General features: G+C 53.2%; 1 protein-coding gene across 1 annotated transcript; it reads right to left on the minus strand.

Annotated features, from left to right (window-relative positions):
* Positions 1-33: 33 nt before the first annotated feature.
* Positions 34-22,655, minus strand: RNF207 (ring finger protein 207). The gene is made up of 19 exons (XM_061160524.1): positions 21,958-22,655; positions 14,702-14,858; positions 14,401-14,591; positions 13,386-13,518; positions 12,122-12,266; positions 11,952-12,033; positions 11,803-11,878; positions 11,597-11,722; positions 11,150-11,196; positions 10,816-10,888; positions 10,681-10,749; positions 10,059-10,127; positions 9,813-9,910; positions 8,886-9,072; positions 8,528-8,713; positions 8,183-8,234; positions 7,637-7,754; positions 2,266-2,346; positions 34-1,441 (listed from the first exon to the last, which is right to left on the minus strand). Exons 3-19 carry the CDS (start codon positions 14,589-14,591, stop codon positions 1,273-1,275), a joined length of 1,902 nt encoding a protein of 633 aa, XP_061016507.1. The 5' UTR covers positions 14,702-14,858; positions 21,958-22,655; the 3' UTR covers positions 34-1,272.
* Between the last annotated feature and the right edge of the window lie 294 nt (positions 22,656-22,949).

The raw sequence follows: 22,949 nt of genomic DNA on the forward strand, positions 1-22,949 counted from the left end.
AGCAGTGTGACTGTGTGGGATTCAGAAACTCTTAAGGTCTTGTTACTTCCAGTTAAGAAACGTCCAGAACCTCCAGCATAAAGCCAGACATGTCTGCCTCCTCGGTTCAGTTCTGAATTCCTTCCTCTAAGCTTGTGTTCCTCCTGCCCACACCCCCGCAGCACTGTGGAGGTCCGCCCCTCCCTCCCCCACCTGGGAGGTCTGTGATGGCTTTGGGATGGGACCTGGGCGCACACAGCAGATGTGCAGGCCTTGGGTGCTGCTGTGACCAGTGGACCAGTGTATTGACCTGCAGGCCCACCTAGCACATGAAAGCCACCCGAATCGCTAAATCAAGCTGGTATTTGTTTAAGATGTGACTCTCGGCATCATTTTGCCTCCAGAACTTTGAACGTTAGGTCATGAAGGTCGTTGTTCAGTGGCTCAGTTGTGTTGGACTCTGTGACCCTGTGGACTGCAGCATGCCAGGCTTATCTGTCCTTCACTATCTCCTGGAGCTTATTCAAACTCATGTTCATGGAGTCAGTGATGCCATCCAACCATCTCCTCCTCTGTCACCCCATTCTCCTGTCCTCTATCTTTCCCAGCATCAGGGTCTTGAAGGTTAATTTGCATGTTTAAGTGTTCTGTTTAAGTTCCACTTGACAAAAAGGCTCCTGGGTAAGAATGAAAAACCACTGGAGCAAAGTTGCAGGTGAATCATGCTTTAACGTCATCAGAGGTGCACACAGGAGAGTGACGGCAGGTGGGGACAGTCCTGGGTATGTGGGTTCGGAGGTGCTCTTTCTTCGCTTTATGAGCTCAGCCCAGGCCCCACAGTGAGAAAAGCTGGAGTGAAGATTTTTCCCCTTGGCTGAGTCAGCACTAGGGTCACAATGAACCTAGTGATGAGCACTAGGATAACTTTCCAGCTAACAGCAGGGCTGTGGTTCAGAAGGAACAGGCTTCCTCTGAGGCAGAGTAGTCCAAGAGGCTCGTTCATGAAATTCAGAGTGTGCACTTTGGTGGGAGCTCACAGCCCAGTACACAGGGAGGTACAGGATGAACTGGGATGCCTCCTGGAGCCACTGTGATAAGGGTCAGGACTCTGAGCCACGAGAAGTCTAGCCTAAGCCAGAGAACCTGAAATGGGGACCTGCTGGAGTGTCTGGGTTTTACTGATGATAAATGATTACAAATTAAAAAAAAACAACAACAGGAACTGTCTTTTCTTAACTGTCCTGACCTTGATTGGCTTGTTGCAAAGTGCCTGACCCTGGAACTGGTCCCAGGCTAAGCTGGGCGTTCCCTCCGGGTGGAGACATCACCCCCGTTTTTTGATTTGGGTCTGTGTGTGTCTTTGTTTTTCAGTGGAGGCTCCTCTGCAAGGCTGCCCAGAGCTCGGCTGTTTCTCGGCTCTGAGTTCTTCTCCTTCTTCTCTGTGACACTTACTGGATCGCTCCTAAAGAAACACTAGGCGTGACCCCCCCCCCTCCCCCCCCGCTCCCGTCCCCATCTCCCTGGAGTCCCAGCACTAAAATCCACCCAGGCAGAGGCTTTCAGAACAGCAAGCCTTCCCAAAGGGCACCAGGGGGTGACCACAACAGAACCAGAACCACGTCGTCTCCTAAAGGACTCATCTTGCTTCTAAGACTCTAGCTGCAAAAACGTCCACAGTTCAGACCGTTTTGGAGGTTTGTGACCCTGCTCTTTGAGTCAACCCTCCCCTGAAGCAGCTAAACGCGGTGCCTGGAGTGGTTGGGGCTGCTTTCTGCTCTGTCACCAACCCCACGGCGGCTTTGGACACAGCAGACCTCTCCCCACCCACTGGCCCTCTTAGCTCCAATTTTCTACAACTCCAGTGAAACACGAGAAGATCTGCTTGTGACAGTGACTCTGTTACTGCACATTCTTTTCTCCCTCTGGCAAGTATTCTGGCAAACACTGTGGCTCCAATGAAGGAAGAAATAACCCTCAGTCACTTTTTCTTGAGTCACATGGTGTAAGAGCCAGGGTGCTCAGAGGTGTATGGGGAAGGAAGGTGGCAGCCATGGTCATCCCTGGTTACAAAACTCTGGTCATGTCCATCCATGTCACATCTGTCATCTACAAGATCACTGGTTTGAAGGCACCACCCAGATTTTATACACGGAGGCCCAGCCGAGGCTGTAGAGCTGGTCAGTGGCAAGCAGGGACCAAAAGAAAACCCGAAGTCTGTCTTTATCATCTATGTTTGTCTCTGAGATTAAATCATTTGCTTGCTCAGGTTGAAAAGACCCGCTTTACCTGGCCGGGACCTCAGCATTCACGCCATCATCATGCATGTTTTGTGGATGGTCTGATGGTTCATCCACAGGGACCTGAAACCTGCGAGAGAGAAAGCAGTTCCCGGGGTCTGGATGCAGCAGAGCCGACCCGGTGTGGAGCCAACCTGGTGTGTGTGCTCAGGTTCATGGCACAAACCCTAACCTGAGCACACCCTCAGGGCCCACCTTGGGCTTCGGGCCTCAGATATTTACCGAGGGCCAAGGCCATAACAGTGGATGAGAGAGTCTGGGCCCTGTGTTCCTGGGAGCCCTGTTCTGGTTGGGGAGACATGCCAAGGTGGGGCACCACAAGTCCGAATAGGGGGGGAGTGACTGTGAGTAAGACCTGCTTTCAAAAGGAGGGTTCAGGAAGGCCTCCTTGCTGATGCTCGAGCTGAGGCCTGGGTGACGTGGTCCCTGGAACAAGCTGAAGCAACAACATTCCAGGCGGAGATGGGGAAGTGGGAGCCAGTCCAACTTCTTTGCAGAACCAAGAGGCCATCATGACAGGTGTGGAGAGGGGCTGACGAGAACAGAGGTGGGCAGAGAGAGTCCCGAAAGGACTCTCAGGCCCCAGGCCACACTGACTGTGACCTGCTGGAGGGGCTAGGGTGGAGAGGGGGTTGATGATGGTGGCTTGGACTGGGGGCCCCAATGGAGACAGAGCAGGTGGACCATGACAGCTGAGTCAACAGGATGTGGGGAGGGGTTAGCAATGGAGGTGAGTGGAGGAGGGGAATCATGTCTCCTGAGCTTTTAACGAGCGCCTGCGTGACTGTGATGCCTGCACTGAGATGAGATGGGAGTAGCTTGTTCAGGAGAAGGAAACTGAGCTCTTGGGGCCCTTGTGGGGTTTGGGGTGCCCTGAGACATCGAAGCGGAGACCCCCAGGAAGGGGTACATTAAGGTGAGTCTTGGGTGGGTCTGTGATGGGGCAGTGGGTTGGGGGTCATCTGCAACACCATGGGGTTTTGGAGTTTTTAACTTTAAAAAAAATTGGGGAGACACACCATGCAGCATGTGGGATCTTAGTTCCCTGAGCAGGGATAGAACCCATGCCCCTTGCAGTGGAAGCACAGAGTCCTAACCAGTGGACAGTGAGGGTAGTTATACCATGGGGTTTTAAAGCTGGGGGGGGTGGGGGGTGGGGCTGGGTGAAGCCCCTTAAGGAGAGGGTGCAGGATGAGAAGAGTGCCTGAGACTGAGCTCTGGGGAAAACTGACATTTGGGCATTGAGCCGAGGAGGCAGAGCCAAGCCGAAGGTACTAAGAAGGACTAGCTGGAAGGGTCAGAGGGAAGCTGGGAGGATGGAGTGTCTCAGAAGCAAGAGAAGAGCGAGATGAAGGCGATAGACAGTCCAGGCTCATGATCGCTGCTCCAAGGTCAAAGGATGTAGCTGGAAGGTCGCCGATGATGGAACAAAAGCAGATCCAGGGCATGGGGTTGAAGGGGGTTCCCAGCACTGGGAGGGGAGGAGGCAGCGGGCAATGCTAGATACCTGCAAAGTGGTCCACGAAGAAGGGGAGGGGCAGCCTCCCTGCTCACCCCAAACCCCCAGGGGCTGGGCTCCAGCCTGAGCTCCTTTCTAGTCACTGACACCAACCACAGATGACACTTCCCTACAGAGGTGTGACTGCCAGGGTATTGCCCCTTACAGGCGGGCAGGAGTGCACTACTGGCAGCCAAATGCTCACCAAAGCACGGCACATGGAAGGGAAGGATGCACACGGTGTGAACAAGTGGGGTCTGTGACACCACAATGTCACCTCCACTTAGAGGCCCCCAGGATTACGCTCATCCTGACTATAACACCAGAGGTTAGTTCTGCTTGGTTTTGAGGTTCTATAAATGGAATCACACAGTATCTGGAGTAAATCGCACTGAATGTCAGTCTAGGAGGACACTGTCATTAGTCCTGGGTGGATTTGATCTAGGGATTTGGTCAAGGGATCTAGGGATCCATGGATCTAGGATTTGATCAAGACTCTGCAAAAGGAGGACTTTCCTGGTGGTCCAGTGGCTAAGACTCCTCACTCCCAATGCAGGAAGTCTGGGTTGGATCCCTGGTCCAGGAACTAGATCCCAGATGCTGCAATTAAGAGCTAGCACGTCACAATGAAGGTCCCACATGGCACAACTAAGACCCAGTGCAGCTAAATAAGTGAATATTTTTTAAAAACTGCAAAAAGTATGATGAGTGCAACCACTCAATGTGACTTGTTAAAGTAGTCACTCAAAAGGTGGCTTGGGGCTTCGCTGGTGGTTCAGTGATTAAGACTCCACCTTGCAGTGCAGGGGACACTAGTTTGATCCCTGATCTGGGAAGATCCCATATGCCACAGGGCAACTAAGCCCATGGGCCACAACTACTGAAGAACCATGAAGAACCATGCTCTTAGAGCCTGTGCTCCACAACAAGAGAAGCCAACTCAATGAGAAGCCCGAGCACTGCAACTAGAAAGTGGCCCCTGCTCACTGCAACTAGAGAAAGCCCTTGCACAGCAATGAAAAGCCAGCACGGCCAAAAATAAATATGTAAATGAATATTTAAAAAAATAATAAAATTAGAAAAATAAAAAGTGGCTTGGCAGTTCTGGATTAATACAGCAATTGTGCACACACACTCTTAATTTTCCTCCTTCCCCAAACTCACTAAAACTAGTAAAGGGACCAAAACAATGAGGGGGGATGTCCTTTCCAGGTTGACAGTAGGAAAGAATAACAGCAAAATTTGGAAGCTGGAGAGCAGTAGATAAGTGTCCACTAATTCAGCAGACCTGAGAAGCTGAGGTCCCACCAGTTCCCACCACAGAATCCTCGGGGGGCTCAGGAATAGGCAGCCCCGTTGCCTCTGCAACTCAGGGGATGGGACTGAACTAGGACAGTGAAGGTTAAGGTCCCTACCTCTGAACAGCTGCATCTCCCCAACCCTGAATTCTGAAAGGTTAGTCTCTGGGAGGATATGACACACAGGTTAGAACTACTGAAAATCAGAAAATTAGGTGTGCAGACAAATGATCCACATGGTGACCTTCCAGGAAGGAAACTGGGCAAAGATCTAAAACTGATATTGGGGCATTAAAAAAAATTAATCACGGGGCTTCCTTGGTGGCTCAGTGGTAAAGAATCCTCCTGCCAATGCAGGAGACACGGGTTCAATTCCTGGTCTGGGAAGATTCCACATGCTGCAGAGCAGTTAAGCCTGTGCTCCACAACCACTGAGCTTGTGTTCTAGAGGCCAGGAGGTGAAACTACTGAGCCCACGTTCTACAACAGTGGATGCCTCCTCAATGAGAAGCCTGCTCATAGCAACTAGAGAGCAGCCCTTGCTCTCTGCCACCAGAGAAAAGCCTGAGCAGCCACAAAGACCCAGAACAGCTAAAAGTAGGCAAAAAAAAAAAAAAAAAAAAAAAGGCAAAGCAAAAAACCCCACCCACCCAGATGCCTCACATGACCCACATGCTCAGAGCTTGAACCTGCTCTCCCCGACCTCACTCCTAACATGAAGAGGCAATCAAAGATTTCCTGATATCTGAGAAAAGCCTTTAACATGGAAGGTAGAAACTGAAACAAACAAAAAGTAACTTGGAGGAAACAGCCTTCAGGGAGAAGGAAACTTTAAAAAAAAAAAAGCAAAAAAATCTATCAGCTCCCAAAGGGGTTAGATGTCACGTCCATGAAACAACTGAATGCTATGTAACTAGAGCAGTCAGGGTACCAAAAACACCTCTTTGGAAGTGAAAGCCAATTTATAACATTTAAAAGAGCTCTTGGGGACTACCCTGGCTGTTCAGTGGCTTAGATTCTGTGCTCTCAATGCAGGGAGCATGGGTTCAGTCCCTGGTCTGGGAACTAGATCCCACATACCACAACTAAGAGTTCAAGTGCCACAACTAAAGATCACACATGCAGTAATGAAGATCTAAGATCCCATGTGCTGCAACTAAGACCTGGTGCAGCCAAATAAATAAATAAATTTTTAAAAATAAAGAGCTCTTGGAATTTTTCTTCAAAAATGAACTAAATACACAAGTTGGAAGATAAATGAAGAAATCTCCCAGAAAGTATGGCAGATAAATGAAGAGATAGAAAAAAAGGACTGAAAAGGGAAGGTAAATCAGAGGACCAGCCACAGAAGTCCAGTGTTCAATAAGAATTTCAGAAAGTGGAGAAAAAAGTGGAGAAAATCAATTAACCAGTTCAAAAAGAAATATGCCCAGATAAGGACACATATTTCCAGATTGAAGGGACCCACTGGTACCCAATGGATAAAACTTTTGCTATTGTTTAGTTGCTAAGTCACATTCTATTCTTTGCAACCCATGAACTATAGCTAGACCTGCACCAATATGAAATTTTATAACACTGGGAGCAGAGAAGATTCCACAAGCTTCTAAAGAGAATAAGTAGGTCACATTACAAGGATTAGGAATCACAATGCTTTCAAACTTCTCAAAGACAACCCTGGAAGCCAGAAGACAGTAGAGCAGTGCCTTTAAAGGAAATAATTCCCAATCTAGAATTTCCATCTAGAATTCAATACCCAGCAAAACTATCAGTCAGTCAAGCATGAAGGCAGAATAAAGATACTACAGGAACTTCCCTGAAGGTCCAGTGGTTGAGACTCCCAGGTTCCAATGCAGGGGACAAGGGTTCAATCCCTGGTTGGGAATAAGATCCCTCATGTCTTGCAGTATGACCAAAAGATAAAAAGAAAGAAAGAAAGATACAGCAGACTTGTGCTGTTCAAAACATGTCTGTTCCATCCTCTCAAGATGCTGTTTGGAGGATAGGCTCCACCAAATCACGAACAAGGAACATGTGGCATATTGGAATCAGGAGATCTCACTTTGGGGCAAGGCAAATGGAGTCCCCTGGAGGGTGTTAGAAGGAGAACCCAGGCTGACCACTGTGTACCAGTGCTACAGGGCAACCACCGTGGGGCTTGTGACCTGAGAGGCAGGCACATTGAAGACTTGCCACCAAGAAACCCTCTGCCCCCCATAATACTTCCAGTGCCCAACGATGGTGCTGAGAGCCTGGTCCAGGTCCCTGTCTAGACTTGGCTTAATCATGGGCTGGGGAAGTTCTCTCTCCTCTGTGTCCTGCTGCCTGAATCAGCTGAAGATCCTCATTTCATCTCCAAAGTGTAAAGAGGTGGGTGATTGTGTGCCTAGAAGCAGAAACTCAGAGCAGCCCACGCATTCTGTGTTTTAGCAGAGGCCCAGCACCTGACCTGCCCAGATCATGACCTGGCCCACTTCCCTGATAGGGGCTCTTCCAAAGATGTGGCACTTTCTCTATGCACATCCAGAAGTATCTTGGTTCCCCCAGAATACCTCCAGGCTCACCTGGGCTCCAGTCGCTCCTTCACCTTGGCAATGGAGCGGACGTAGGGCGTGATTTGCTTGGTGATGGTGGTCAGGTAGGCATTCTCCTGCTTCAGCTGGAGAAGGTCATGGAGCTGGGCTGTTGGGGCCCAGGCCAGAGCATGAGGTCTTGTTGGTTTCAGATCCTCACTCTCCAGCCTCAATTCATGTAAATATCCCAACTATTTGAGTGATTACCTCTAATTAAAGCATGAGGTAAGATTCCTAAAGTCATCCTACTTACTGAATTCTGACCTCAGATATATTTTTGGGGGGTCAGTTAGCAGCTGTGAGTCAAGAACTAAGTGGGGGACTTCCTGGTGGTCCAGTGGCTAAGACTCCACACTCCCAATGCAGAGGATCTGGGTTCCATCCCTGGTCAGGGAACTAGATCCTCCATACCACAACTAAGACCCGGCACAGCCAAATAAATAAGAGTTTGGGAGTTCGAATCTGGTTATTGGGTAACTAGCTTCCTGCCCCTGAAAACATGTGGAGGGGGAGCACTCAGCAGCAGCAGCCCGGGACCTTCATATATCTCCTGTTCGTTAACCACCCGCTGGTAGGAGTCCTCCCAAATCTGAAAGAGAAAGTAAGCTGGATATTGCACATGGCTGAATTGGAAGTTCCATTGTTGGCATTTCTGTCCTCTAGCTGCTCAGAACCACAGGGTGCTCCCAGGCAGTTCCCATGGTTCCAGTGTGCTCCCAGGAAGTTCCTGGGTTCCAGGCAGCAGAGACCCAGGTTCCAGAGCCTGTGAGGGCCTCCTGGGGCACCAGGCTGAGGTCCCCTCCCACTTCCTATCTGGGGGTAGCCCACCAACAAGCTGACAGGTGGGGCTGCAGGGGAGGGAGGTGCCTCGGGAAGGGCTACCTCCTGGAAGACTGCTCTCAGGCCCTCCACGGAAGCATACTCCGAGGCGATCTGGGCATCCACCTGCAGGGCCTTGTGTAAGATGTCACCCATGATCTCGGCTTTGATGAGGGAATGGTGCTTGGTGAGGTCCCGGTGCAGCTCCTGTACCTGGTCCTTCAGGTTCTGCATCTCTGCCTGCAGGCGCTGGGGGAGGGGAGAGATCAGTGTGTGCCCGTGTGCCCTGCAGGCTGGGTGCACTGTGGGGGCCTCGGTGGAGGGGCGTCTGGCAGCCCTGGTGGCCAGATAAGGTTTGGCCACTGCACTTTGGTGCGAAGGGGTGGGGCCTTTCCTCACTGGCGCATCCCGGCCTCCTCACCCGGTAGGAGTCCTCGTAGTGGCGGCAGTGCTCCGTGAAGGGTGAGTCCTCGCCCTCCGCCAGCAGCACCTTGGTGCTGATGGACCGGTGCAGTGTGGGCTTTTGGACCGGTGACCCCAACATCTTCCCCACTGGGGAAGGGCAGCCGGGCCCCATCAGCACCTTGGGGCCCGGGCCCCCTGCGAGCCTGGGGAGAGAACTTGTGTGGATGTGGCTGTGGGGGTCCAGAGAGTCTTCCCTTCCCCCAGCCTCTCACCCCAGGCGGCACAGCAGAACCACACAGGGGCCCAAAATAAACCTGATGCCAGGCTTTGCCCACCCAAGACCAATGACATCAGCAGGGTATTTTTTAAAAATCCTGAGGGTGATGCCAGTGTGCAGAAGAGTCCATCAGGATGTCCTCAGGGCTGGTCCCCAGCACACCGTAAGTTCACACACACATGCTGGACCTTGAAAATTTGGCCTGATGCCCAGTCTCCGGTGCTTCGGGCCCTGGGACCCTTGGCAGACACCCCCAGCTTAGGCATTTCTCCTAACTCGTAGGGATCTCCAGCTCTTCAGGCTGCCCCCCGCCCCCCCCCCCCCCCCCCCAATTCCCGGAAGTCAGACCTCCTGCGGCTTCTGGTGACCGAGATCCCACTGTAAGCTACCCTTCCTTTCAGGGCTTAGACACGCCAATCCAGATGCACAACTGCGGTTGGGGGCAGCCCCTGAGTCCTCCTGTTTACCCCTGACCCGGCTCCAAGCCGTCTACCGTGGGCTTCCAACCAGGATGGCTGCTTTCAGGCTGGGCAGGCTTCCGCGTGGAGGTCGGAGGTGCTCAGACGCGGCGCCCGGAGCTCGGTGAGCTGGGAAAGTCTGCCCCCACCCCAATGGGAATCTTGTGCCCGCCTCCCCGTTCCCGGTCCCGGCGCCCTCGCGGCTCACGTGCTGGTGCCACCCCCGGCACCCGCCGCCCGGCGTGGCCCCAGCAGCAGTAGCGGCTCCAGGCAGCGCGCGAACTCGGCACGGTGGTCGCTGGCGATCTGGGTGGCGGGACGAGGTCGTGAGGTAGGTCCCTACCCTGCGGGACTGCGCTCCCGCCCCCGGCCCACCCCGCGCCCCGGTCTCCCCCGCCCACTCTGCGTCCCGGCCCTCGCCCCCGCCCCCGGCTCACCCCACGCCCCCACGCACCTTGCTGCTCTGTGCCGGCCGCAGGCGATGTGGCCGCGTGACGATGCCCTGCAATCTCTCCATCAGCTCCTGCGGCGGGGGGAGCGGGGAAGGGGAGGGCTCTCAGGTGGGTGGGTGCGGGCGGGGGAGGGGTGTGACACTGAGGGGAGGGGTCCGGAGGGCGAGTCTGCCTTTAGGACGGTTACCTGCCTTCCGATCCTCCCTGGGGTTGGCCGGATGTCCACCCCAACCCCCGCCCCCACCCCCGCCCCCCAAATCGACCGGAAAGGCTGGGATGTCTGGACTTCAGTAGACTCTGCGTTTTAGGGGAGGAGGTTTATGCTCCCTTCAGGCGCTGCTGTCCTCTTATTTATTTATTGGCTGCACTGGCGGCTTTGGGGGATCTTAGTTCCCCCGTCAGGGACTGACCCTTGCAGAGTCCTAACCAATGGAGACCACCAGGGAATTCCCTGCTGTCCTCTTAAAAGGGCTCTGCTGGCCCGCAAGTAGTTTGTAGATGACGATGTGGAGGAGGTGGCCAGCCTCCAGGTAACAGGCTGCCCAGCCCTGAGGTGGGGGTCTCAGACGTGCACAGTGGGCTCCTGCTGGGGGGGGGGGGCACCCAGGAGCTGGGGGCACTCACATAGCCCAGGTCCAGGAACTCGGCCTTGTTGGCCAAGCTGAGGAAGGAAGAGCAGATGACCAGGTGAACCTGCAAGAGGGACGCTGCTCAGTGCCTGGGCGGGGTGCCTGGTCCCACGCCCCCAGCTCCGCTTACCTGCAGGGTGGGCAGCAGAGTGGCCAGATGGGAGAGCTGCTCCTTGAAGGCCTTGTCCTTCTCTTCATACTGGCTGGGGGAGGGGCAGGCAGCCTCATCTCCAAGGGGAGGGCTGCCCACCCCCACCTGGGCGAGGCCTCGGAACTGAGTGGTTCCATCTCCCCATCCACTTTGTGCATCCTTCCCTGTCTCCCCTTCCCTGAGCCACCCTGCCTTCCCCCTGCTGGGGTGGACACCTGGATGTCTTGCTCTTAGGGTGGGACAGGGCTGGCCTAGGCTCCAGCTGGTGTCTGGAGGTCAAGGGGCAGAGGGTGGAGACCCTGCCACTACTCACCTCTGCACGGCCTGCAGCAGCAGCGCTTTCCTCTCTAACAGTTTGTCCTGGGAGGGACAGTCCACTAACTGACTGGGCAGACTCGGCCCTGCCCCCTCCCAGCACTCTCCCAGGCTCCTGGGTCCCAGCCACACAGCTGCTTAGCCTGGCTCTCTCTCCAGCCCACGAGCTCTGCTACCCCTGCCTGGGAGCACTGACAGCCTCACCTTCAATGTCACCTCCTACGGAAAGTCTTCCCTGACCACCTCCCATCACCAGCCCCAGCCTAGGGCGGGCTCTTGCTCCTCCTCTGAATTTTCCCGGCTACTAAGATTAACTAACTCCTGAAAGTAGTTCAGTGCTTGCTATACTGGAATCTCTAGGAGGGCTGGGGCAGGCCTGGGTCCCAGTCAGGTCATGCTGATAAGGATTCTGGGCTGTGGCTGTTCAGTCCCCTCTATGCCTCACCTGCATGCTGCTGAAGAGGGCGTGGATGGCGGCCTCCTCCTCTGCCGCGCTGCGTCGCACCTCCTCCACCATCGCCTGCAGCAGCTCGGTGGCCTCTCGCGTGGCGGTCTGCAGGGCCTTCACCTCCTGGGGACAGGGTGGCCTCAGCCTCCTGGGGACGCGCGTTCCCAACCCCGGCCCCGGCGCGCCCGGCAGCCCGCGCTCACCAGCACCGCCTGCTGCAGCCGCTCGCAGCCCTGGACGTAAGCTGACTCGAGGTCCACGCAGTGGACGCGGCTCTCCCTGCAAGGACCCCGCGCGTGAGCCCCGCTCCGGGACGCTCGCAAGCCCCTCACCTCCTGCGCCCTCTACCCACCCCTGCATGTCCCGGAAGCAGCGGATGCACAGCAGCGACTTCTTGTCGGTGGAGAACAGGACATAGGGCTCGGCGTGCAGCGCTGCGGCGGGGGCGGCGGTGAGGGCGCCGGGCAGCGCCCGCCCTCATCCCCGCCCGGCGCCGGCCCGGTCCCCGCACGCCGCACTCACTGCACTTCTGGAGCACGTCGCGGCTGCGCTGGCCCAAGGCCACGATGTCGTGGCGCGCGAACATGCGTGCCCGGTGCGTCTCGTCGCGGCAGCGCGCGCACAGCGGCTGCCCGCAAGTGTTGCAGAAGTATGTGGTCTCCGCGTCCTGCGGACAGAGCTCGGGCTCAGTCCGCCGGTGAACTGGGAGCCTGTCTTTGCGCGTCTGCGAGTCTCCGGCAGGGGGCAGGGCCGCCGGCAGCCCTCTCATGTAAACCCGACGCGCAGTGCTCTGTATCCCCAGTTTACAGACGAGAATATCAAGGCTGAGAGAGTAGGTAACGGGGAGGTACCCATAACGGGCTTGAGGAGGGGGTTCCCCAGGGTTGTGGGGAAGGCAGATATTGTATTTGCAAAACATTTAACCTACAACAGAAACGTATGTGTGCCCGTGGGCAAGACCTGTCAAGCCCCTCTTGGCACCCTCAATAGGAGCTACATGACTGTGTTCACCCGAGCCATTTGGAGTTGGAACTTGACTGGGAGGGAGAAAGGGGTGAAGGTCTGCAGGTGCCCTTCCCTGTGGCTGAGAGTCCAAGGCATCGATCCCAGGGATGGCTATGAAAACACAGACTCCCAATTTCTTTGGCATTCAAGGCCATTTCCTCCCCAGGCTCTCCCTACATCCGGCCCATCACCTACTACTCTTTATCTCTGTACTTCCAGGTAGCGCATATTCTAGAACTTGCCAGCACACCCTGACCTTTTGCTCCTGTAGGGACATCCTCCTGGGAATCCTCAGATCAGCTTCCACAGTCCAGAGAGAGTCCCCTGTGCACTTCTCTGTCCAGCCTGAAGCCTGGCCTATGCTCCCAGGTCCTTCAGGATGACCTCTCCCCAGTGAGACAGTGTGCTCACATCCCCTGTCCTCTCTGGCTGCAGATAGCAGCTCGCCGCTACCCAGGTAGCCGTGGACCCTCGAGGGACTCCAGGTCTGTGCATTGGATTGCTCTTCCTGTTCCATTTCACAACTCTGCCCTGTGTTGGGGGCCAGTAAACTCCCCCCAAATCCAAATGGCTTTAACCCCTGCACCTAACACACTGTTGGTTCAAGTGAGTTGTTTTGGACTTCAGTCCCCACACCAGTAAAATGGGGCCCCTGTTCTGGATATGAGGTGCCTGAGAGAGGGGCTGGAGAGCCCACTGTTGGGTGATCCTCTGAGGATATGGCATCAGGACAGTGCAGCCTGGTGCCCTCCGCTCCCCACTGCACCCCAGGTGCCCCTGCCTGCTTGCCGCACTCCAGGTCGCAGTTGGCGCAGCGCACCACCTCGGTGCCATCCCCTGAGCTGTCCACCAGGAACTGCAACAGCCGATCCACTGGAGGGAGCCCGCTGGGGCCCTTCACCACCGTCTGGTGCCTGTGGAGAAGCTTCAGCCAAGCTCCAGATGCCCCTTCCCCGAGGCTCCCTACCCACTTCCTACTGCGTACATTCCAGGCGGAACTAAAAATAGGGTGGGAGGTGGGGTGCCTGCAGGCCTGACATCTATAAATATTTCAGTCAGTGCTCAGTCAGTGCTCACTCCGACCCAGTCCCTTCCCAGACCTGGAGGGATCCTGGGAAGGGGTTGGCGACTCAGGGTGTCAAAGGCAGAAGCCTCCCCTCAAGCCCCTCTCACTGCATTAGGCAAATTCAGGGCCACCCCAGGTATCCTGAGTTTCCCTGGTAGCCCAGCGGCTAAAGAATCCACTTGCAATGCAGGGGACAAAGGAGACTTGGGTTCAATCCCTGGGTCATGAAAACCCCCTAGAAATGGCAACCCACTCTAGTATTCTTGCCTGGAGAATCCCATGGACAGAGGAGGAGCCTGGAGTGCTACAGTCCGTGGGGTCACAAAGACTCAGACACTGAGCAACTGAGCACACATGCACAGGTAACTTGAGCCAACATAACTTGCTACTTTGACCTAAGACTTAAGGACCCCTAAGTGAGTCATTGGGAGTGTCCAGATGCGGAGCTGCGATCGCCTACTCCAGCAGCATCCAATTCCACAGCACAGGCACTCTAGCCTGTCCTTGCCCCCTGACTTATCTTGAGAGGCCTTGGGTCATAATCCCAGGTCTCAGTTACCCTGATCTGTAAAATGGGCAGCAGCCTTCACAATCTCTGGCAGAGAGGCACCAGCTGGGTGCAGTCTCTCTCCCAGCCTTCTTCCTGAAGAGTCTTGCCCTCCCTCCCAGCACCCAGATCCCTTCCCAGAGGGAGCCAGCCTCCCCTCCTCTGGGGCTTCCAGGCACTCACTGGCACAGAGGGCAGGCGAGGCGGCCATCGGCAGCACGGCCACGCAGGCAGCCGGCGCAGAACTCATGAAAGCAGTCCAGCAGGCACGGGCGCTCATACTGCGCGTGGCACAGCGGGCAAACGAGGGGGTGGCCGCTTGTCCCATCCAGGGCGCCCGGCCCCTCCAGAGGCGTGAAGATAGCTCCGGACATCTTCAGGGACAGCGCAGGAGGGCGGCGGGGCGCCCTTGTTTGGGGGGGAGCGCTCACAGTGCCCGCGCCCGCATCTGCAGCCCCCCTTCCCCTGTGCGGGTCCCCCTTACCTGTCCAGCCGGGACCCTTCGCGGCGTCCAGAGATCGTGGAGCGGGGGAGCAGCTAAGGCTCGGGGCTGGGGGCTAGAGCGCCGGGGCGGGGAGAATGGGCAGGACGCCCGCAGAGAGGCCAGACCCTGTGCGTCCTCCCACGTCTCCAAGGCGGCCCTGGAAGGTCAGTCAATGCATCCTACCCAACGCCCAGCCTTCCTCTTTATCCCCCACCCAACCTCCCCTTACTCCCACCTTAGGAATTCTCCCGCCGGTGTCCTCTGGGTGACCCTCAGGCGGCACCCCTTCCGCCCCCCGGTGCTCCGCTCCACCTTTCCCAGACCGGCGGCTGCTGCCTCGCCGCGAGGGCCTGCACCGAACGAACTCCGCGCTCCCCCACCGCTCTGACCCAGGGCTCCTGTCACAGCCACGGCCACGGCCACCGTACCCCCACGCCTGGAGGAGTGTGGCGGGAACGCGCGGCTGGAAATGACCCCGTTCGGCCAGGGTTCGAAACTTGGACTGGATGTCGCCCGGGATGGCAGAGCCCCGAGCCGGGAGTCGCCGGAGCGCCGCGCAGAGCGGGGCGAAGGCCCTGGCTGCGGGCTCCTCAGGGGTCTATGGCCCCCCGGCCAGATGGCTCTGTCCGGTCGGACTTGGCCGGGACAGGAGTTGGTCAGCGCGGTCCTATTTCCTCAACGGCCAGTTGAGGGCGCCCGAGAGCAGCAGCCGCCCCTCCCACCCATTGGCTTGGGAGGCACGTGAGAGGGCTTGGCATGCCACTGCTGCGTTTGGCAGGTTGGGGGCCCCCGGCCAAGATTCCGACCTCTCAGAGCCTCGGAGGTGGGTTAGAACAGGGGGACCTCCCAGTGATCAGGGCAGACTTCAATGAAGTGAAATGCACGTCCTAAGCCTCGAACAAAGTTAGTGAAGGTGATGAAATTCCAGTTGAGCTATTTCACATCCTGAAAGATGATGCTGTGAAAGTGCTGCAATCAATATGCCAGCAAATTTGGAAAACTCAGCAGTGACTACAGGACTGGAAAAGGTCAGTTTTCATTCCAATCCCAAAGAAAGGCAATGCGAAAGAATGCTCAAACTACCGCACAATTGCACTCATCTCACATGCTAGTAAAGTAATGCTCAAAATTCTCTAAGCCAGGCTTCAGCAATATGTGAACCGTGAACTTCCAGATGGTCAAGGTGGTTTTAGAAAAGGCAGAGGAGCCAGAGATCAAATTGCCAACATCCGCTGAATCATTGAAAAAGCAAGATGTTTTTCCAGAAAAACATCTATTTCTGCTTTATTGACTATGCCAAAGCCTTTCACTGTGTGGATCACAATAAACTGTGGAAAACTCTGAAAGAGATGGGAATACCAGACCACCTGACCTGCCTCTTGAGAAACCTATTTGCAGGTCAGGAAGCAACAGTTACAACTGGACAGAGACCAACAGACTGGTTCCAAATAGGAAAAGGAGTACATTACGGCTGTATATTGTCACCCTGCTTATTTAACTTATATGCAGACTACACCATGAGAAACGCTGGGCTGGAAGAAGCACAAAGTGGAATCAAGATTGCCGGGAGAAATATCAATAACCTCAGATATGCAGATGACCCCACCCTTATGGCAGAAAGTGAAGAGGAACTAAAAAGCCTCTTGATGAAAGTGAAAGAGGAAAGTAAAAAAGTTGGCTTAAAGCTCAATGTTCAGAAAATTAAGATCATGGCATCTGGTCTCATTACTTCATGGGAAATAGATGGGGAAACAGTGGAAACAGTGTCAGACTTCATTTTGGGGGGCTTCCAAATCACTGCAGATGGTGACTGCAGCCATGAAATTAAAAGATGCTTACTCCTTGGAAGGAAAGTTATGACCAACCTAGATAGCATATTAAAAAGCAGAGACATTACTTTGCCAACAAAGGTCCGTCTAGTCAAGGCTATGGTTTCTCCAGTGGTCATGTATGGATTTGAGGGTTGGACGGTGAAGAAAGCTGAGCACCAAAGAACTGATGCTTTTGAACTGTGGTGTTGGAGAAGACTCTTGAGAGTCCCTTGGACCTCAAGGAGATCCAACCAGTCCATCCTAAAGGAGATCAGTCCTGGGTGTTCACTGGAAGGACTGATGCTGAAGCTGAAACTCCAATACTTTGACCACTTCAAGCGAAGAGTTGACTCATTGGAAAAGACTCTGATGCTGGGGGGGGATTGGGGGCAGGAGGAGAAGGGGACGACACAGGATGAGATGGCTGGATGGCATCACCGACTTGAGTCGTGGGACATGAGTGTGGGTAAACTCCGGGAGTTGGTGATGGACAGGGAGGCCTGGTGTGCTGCGATTCATGGGGTCGCAAAGAGTCGGACACGACTGAGTGACTGAACTGAACTGAAGCCTCCAAATAATTAAGACACCAGTCCCATCAACAGCGGAGTGCCCCACAAAGAGGTAGCTTTAGGAGGGAGAGAACGAGAGAGGACATGCTAAGCCTTTCCACCTGGGCCCCTCTGCCTTTCTTGGCCTGCTGTATACTTGTTTCACCCAGGGTGATTTTCTCCAAATTGCCTGCTTTCTCTGCACATGCCATCCTGAGCTCCTGGAGAGCAGCCCCCATCTCTGCTCCCGCCACCACCCCCGCCCCCCACCCTGACCCCTGTCCCGGAAATCAGGGTCAAGCCACAGCCTGACCCATGGAAGGTTCTCAATTAAATCTTACTAATCAGCTAGGAAAAACTAGGAGATAATATTCTAGCTAGGTTTTGAAGGATGAGTAGAAGTTTGCAAGGGAGAAGAAAGGAAGTGAATTCTAGGCAGGAAACATCTATTCTTTTCAGGGTTGATAGCTTATGGTGGTAGGTGTTGAGTTTGTGGTCTCTGAAGGTTTCACTCCAGAACCAAAGTTGCAGTCTCAGTCACTCAGAGCTTTGTGCAGCAAAGATTTTATTGAAATGAAAGGATAGAGAAAGTTTCTGACGTAGACATCAGAAGCGGGTGGGAAGAGTACCCACTTTGCTAGATTGAGCAGAGCATTATACACTTTTCAGCTGGCTGCTGAAAATAGATAAAAAGAATACCTCAAGACTGAAAGTTTTACCAGACCCTTTCCTAAGGCATACATCCTGAGATAACTTTGACACAAGATTAGCCAGGGAGAATGGGTTCCAGGCAATATGCCTCTGGGAGAGATATAGTGTTGCTGAGAAAACAGGTTCCCAGGCAAGATTTGTTACAATTATAATCATCAACTTAGAGCCTAAGGAAAGCATACCCATGAGTATCAATCATGTCAGACTCTTGGCAACCCCATGGACTGTAGCCTAATAGGCTCCTCCGTCCATGGGATTTTCCAGGCAAGAATACTGGAGTGGGTTGCCATTTCCTTCTCCAGTAAGATGTATTCAGTTCAGTTCAGTTCAGTTGCTCAGTTGTGTCTGACTCTTTGTGATCCCATGAATCGCAGCACGTCAGGCCTCCCTGTCTATCACCATCTCCCGGAGTTTACTCAAACTCAAGGCCATGGAGTCAGTGATGCCATCCAGCCACCTTCTAGTACTGCTCTGTAATTATTAGCTCCAGATCTAAAGAAAAGCCGGCTCTCAGACAAGATACATTGTTGCACAAGGCTTAAGGAAAGCATGAGCAAGATACATTGTTGCTTGTGCAGCCTATGTGACTAAGGCAAAAGAACTGGAGCAAGAATGTTCACCTCCTCCTTAAAGGAGCCTTGGACTCCCTATCAACTTGCCTAAATTAACGCTAGCATAGTCCTCTCTAGCCCTTGTGTTCCAAGTCATAGTAACAGTGGCAAGTGTTTACAGGTCAAGGTACTATTCAAAGCTCCTTTACTTGTATTATCTCAACTAACCCTGACCATCTTTAAAAAAAGTGAAAGTGTCAGTCGCTTAGCTGTGTCCTGACTCTGCAACCCCATGGCTATAGCCAGTCAGGCTCCTCTCTGTCCATGGAATTCTCCAGGAAAGAATACTGGAATGGGTAGCCATTCCCTTCTCCAGGGGATCTTCTCGACCCAGGGATTGAACCCGGGTCTCCTGCATTGCAGGCAGATTCTTTACCATCTGAGTCACCAATCCTGACCACCTTACAGCCTTACTATTTGAGTAGTATCAATATTTACTGAGCATCCACCAGGGGCCCTATACATAGAAATAGACAAACCAGGTTCACCAAGTACACAAATCAACAAATACAACAATGACAGTCTATGTTAAATATTCTGAAGGAAAGAATCGGAATGATGTAATGGAGGGCAGCTGGGAGGTGGAGCTGAAGACACACTAGATAACCATGGATGGGCAGAGCTCCTGGAGAATGAGAAGAAATGAGACACAAGAAAAGCCATGAAGAGTTCAAAGCTGAGCCAACAGCAAGTACAAGTTCCCAGAAGTTGGAATAAATGTGAAGGAAGGAAAGGAAGACCAATGTGGGTGGAGAGGAAGGGATGCAGGATTGGGGTGAGGCTGAGGATGGAGAGTGGAGGCAAGGGCATGGAGAGTTGAGGGTTGCATCTTTGGGGTGAAGGTGGTCATCTTCACCCTCTAGACTAGAGAGGAGTCCACGCTGGAGGCTGTACATACAGACTTGGGGAGTCATACTTAAGGTTATGTGTCTGGGCTTCCCTGGTGGAACAGTGGTTAAGACTGTGCGCTTCCACTGCAGGGGATGCAGGTTTGATCCCTGGTCAGGGAACTAAGATCCTGCATGCCCTGTGGCATGGCCAAAAAAAAAAAAATATATATATATGTTTGGAGCATGGCAAAGGTCAAGTGTAGATAAAAACGAGAGGGGCTTTGCTTCCTGTAGACCTTCAAGTCCAGGGAGGAGGAGGAGGGAGCAGCAAGGAGACAGAGAAGGAGTGGCCAGAGGTGGAAGGAGAACCAGGAGAGATTGAGGTCCTGGGGACCCAGGGAAGAAGGGTCACCAAGGATGAGTGACCTCTGGTATCAGATGCTAATAGAAGCAGGAAGAAGACCAGGACCTAACCCCAGTTCTTAACAGGAGGACATCATCAGTGACCTTGACGAGAGCTGTCCTGGTGGCCGGTGTGTGTGTGTGTGCAAAGCACCCCCCCCCCCCACCCCCGCAAGTGGGTTCAAAAGGAAATGGAAGGAGAAATTGACAGTGCACAGAGGAAACAATATCACCAGCTGGGTGGTTTATCGGAAATTTCTCACAGTTGTGAGGCTGGAAGCCCGAGGTCAGGTGTAGACAGATTGGGCTCCTGGTGCAGCCACTCTTCCTGGCTTGCTGTCGGCTCTCTTCTCCCTGTGGCTCTCATGGCAAGACAGATCTCAGGTGTCTTCTTTGCCAGTCCCACCATAAAGCCCCACCCTCATGATCGCTTATAAATCTAATTACTTCCCAGAGGACTTGCCTCCAAATACCATCACTTTGGGGACTAGGGTCTCACTTATGAATTTGGAAGGACACAAACATTCAGTACATAGCAGATAGGAGATGAAAGGGGTAGTATATGACAGGAAATGTTGGGGGTTGAGAGATTGCTTTTTCTGTTTTAAGATGGGAGTTTTTTTAAAATTATTATTATATTTTTATAAGATTAGCAGTCAACTTTTAAAAAATATTTATTTATTTTTGGCTGCATTGGGTCTTGGGCTTCCCTGATAGCTCAGTTGGTAAAGAATCCTCCTGCAATGCAGGAGACCCTGGTTTGATTCCTGGGTCTGGAAGACCCAGGTGGTGTGTATCTGAAAATTCTTTTTGGATTGCTTCTGTGTTTTCAAAAAGAGAGCAATGGAGGTCATCAGTTGAGAGGGATGTTTTGGCTTGAGGAGCTGGCATTCTGGCCAGAGGTGTGAAAAAAATTATTTAGAGGACTGGCAGGTAGCCCCAAGGCTTGCTAAGTTAAGAGAGGGGTCAGGTCACTTGGGAAAAAGCACACTAAGGATTGTTAATCAGGTACAAAGGTTTGTGAACTAGGTAACTTGAGGGGTAACATAAGAACTCTAGCAACTGCAAGAAGTAGTTGCCACTCCTAGGATGATCTTATTAGACTGTAGACACTTGAAGGAGGGGGCTCAGGAAGCTGAGCACTGCTCAGCTGGTGTTGGGGAGAAGACAATGAAGCTGGTTCTACAAGTGTTGGAATAACTGCAACTGGATTCAGCTGAGGTTTCTGGACTGTTCCAACTGCTGCTACCAGGATGAAGAAGCAGGAGGAGGTGACACCAACAGAACAGGAACAAGCAGGAAGTAAACCAAGATAAGTCTCTTCTTTTTCCTCCAGCCTGCAGTTTCCCTCCTAGGTCCCCATTGAAAGAATCTGATTAGAGCCAGCTGGCAAAGCAGAAATGTGGTTTGCAGTCAGCAATAGCAGCATGGGGGTTTTCCTGGTGTCTCAACAGTAAAGAAACCACCTGCCAATGCAGGGTTCGATCCCTAATCAGGGAAGATTCCATATGCTGAGGAGCAATTAAGCCCGTGTGCCACAACTACTGAGCTTGTACTCTCGAGTCCAAGAGCCAAAACTACTGAGCCCATGTGTTGCAACTACTGAAGCCCGTGTGCCTTAGAGCCTCTGCTCCACTACAAGAGAAGCCACCACAATGAGAAGCCTGCACACCCCAATTAGAGAGTAGCTCCCACTCCCCAAAACTAGAGAAAAAAGCCTGCAAAGCAAAGAAGACCCAGCATAGCCAAATACAAATAAATACATATTATTAAAAAAAAAAAAAAATAAGAATAGTAAGGTGGGTTTGGAGCTTGGTCAACTGGTACATCTGGACTAATCAGCATGGGAGAGTATCCTAACACCACTGTAAGCTAGGCTTGGGCTTCTGATAGGTGACTACATGGCAGGTGGATACAGGGACTGGAGGGTGTGTGCAAGTGAGTGATTATAATGCAGGACCCTGGACTGGAACTGGTAATGTTGCAGGAAGGTGGACTCCTTCCAGGGCCAGAGAGTGGACTCTTGTCTATCACTCAGAAATGAATTGTCTGAGGAGACACATGTGCTGATAATGCAAGAGACTTCCTTGGGAAGGGGTGCCAGGGCAGAGAGCAGCAGAGTAAGGGAACCCAGGAGGACTGCTCCACCACATGGTGGAGAAAGTCTTGGGTTTTATGGTGATGGGACTAGTTTCTGGGTTGTTTCTGATTGAAACACTCAGATCTCACTGACTCTGATTGAGGGTCCTTCCTTGTAGCACACGCATCACTCAGTCAAGATGGATTCCAGCAAGGAGGATTCTGGGAGGTTGGTAGGACACGTGGTGTCTCCTTTTGACTTACCCGAAATTCTTCTGGTTGGCGGTGGCTTGTTAATTTTGTGTTTTTATCAGGACGTCCTCTCATAACACAAATCATGCAAATAATTACTATGGTGCATGGCTAAAGTGGGCGGTTCCAGTCAGTGTTTCCCCTAACAGCAAGGACATGAGGGACTGAAAGTAGTCCGGTGTGTGGAACGGGAGATCTGGGGATGAAGACCCCTTGCCACTCAACTTTGGTCCGTGGACCAGCAGCAGTAGCAGCAGCAGCATCTCCTGGGAGCTCTCATGAAATGAAGAATCTCAGGCCAATGAGACCCACTGAATTGGAATCTGGAGCGAGATTCCCAGGTGGTTCCTGTCTGTATGACAGTGTGGGGAGCGCTGGCAGACGAATTTTTGAAGCTGGGAAACTAGAAGGGATGAGGGACTTCCCAGATGGCGCTAGTGATAAAGAACCTGCCTGCCAATGCAGGAGACCTAAGAGACTCAGGTTCGATCCCTGGGTCGGGAAGGTCCCCTGGAGAAGGACATGCTAGCCCACTCCAGTATTCTTGCCTGGAGAATCCTATGGAGAGAGAAGTCTGTCGGGCTACAGTCCATAGGGTCTCAAAGAGTGGGACACGACTGAAGCGGCTTAGTACGCACCAAAAGAGATGAGTTGGAAAGCTAGGATGACCCGAGGATGGGCAGCTTGAGTCTGAGGTGGTGGAGACTCTACCTGACTGCAGCCAAGAGGGCTAGCACCGGGAGGCAGCCCCTGGGGACCCGCTTCCTGACTGGGATTTTGGGTAGGAAGCAGCCAAGTGCTCTCGGACATTAGGACCCCAAATTAGGCCTCACCTCCCCAAATTAGTGGGTTCGATTCCCATCCCACTACCTGGTTATTGACGGTTTATTGAATCTCCTTATTCATTTTTTTAAAGACTGTCAAAAGTAGAGCGAATCCCTTCATTTCTCTTCGGGCTCGTCTAGTCAGGCTCCCCCCTCCGAGCCTTTGCAGTGGGACAGGCT

This window comes from Dama dama, chromosome 14 (genome assembly GCF_033118175.1).
Source record: "Dama dama isolate Ldn47 chromosome 14, ASM3311817v1, whole genome shotgun sequence".
NCBI lineage: Eukaryota > Metazoa > Chordata > Mammalia > Artiodactyla > Cervidae > Dama > Dama dama.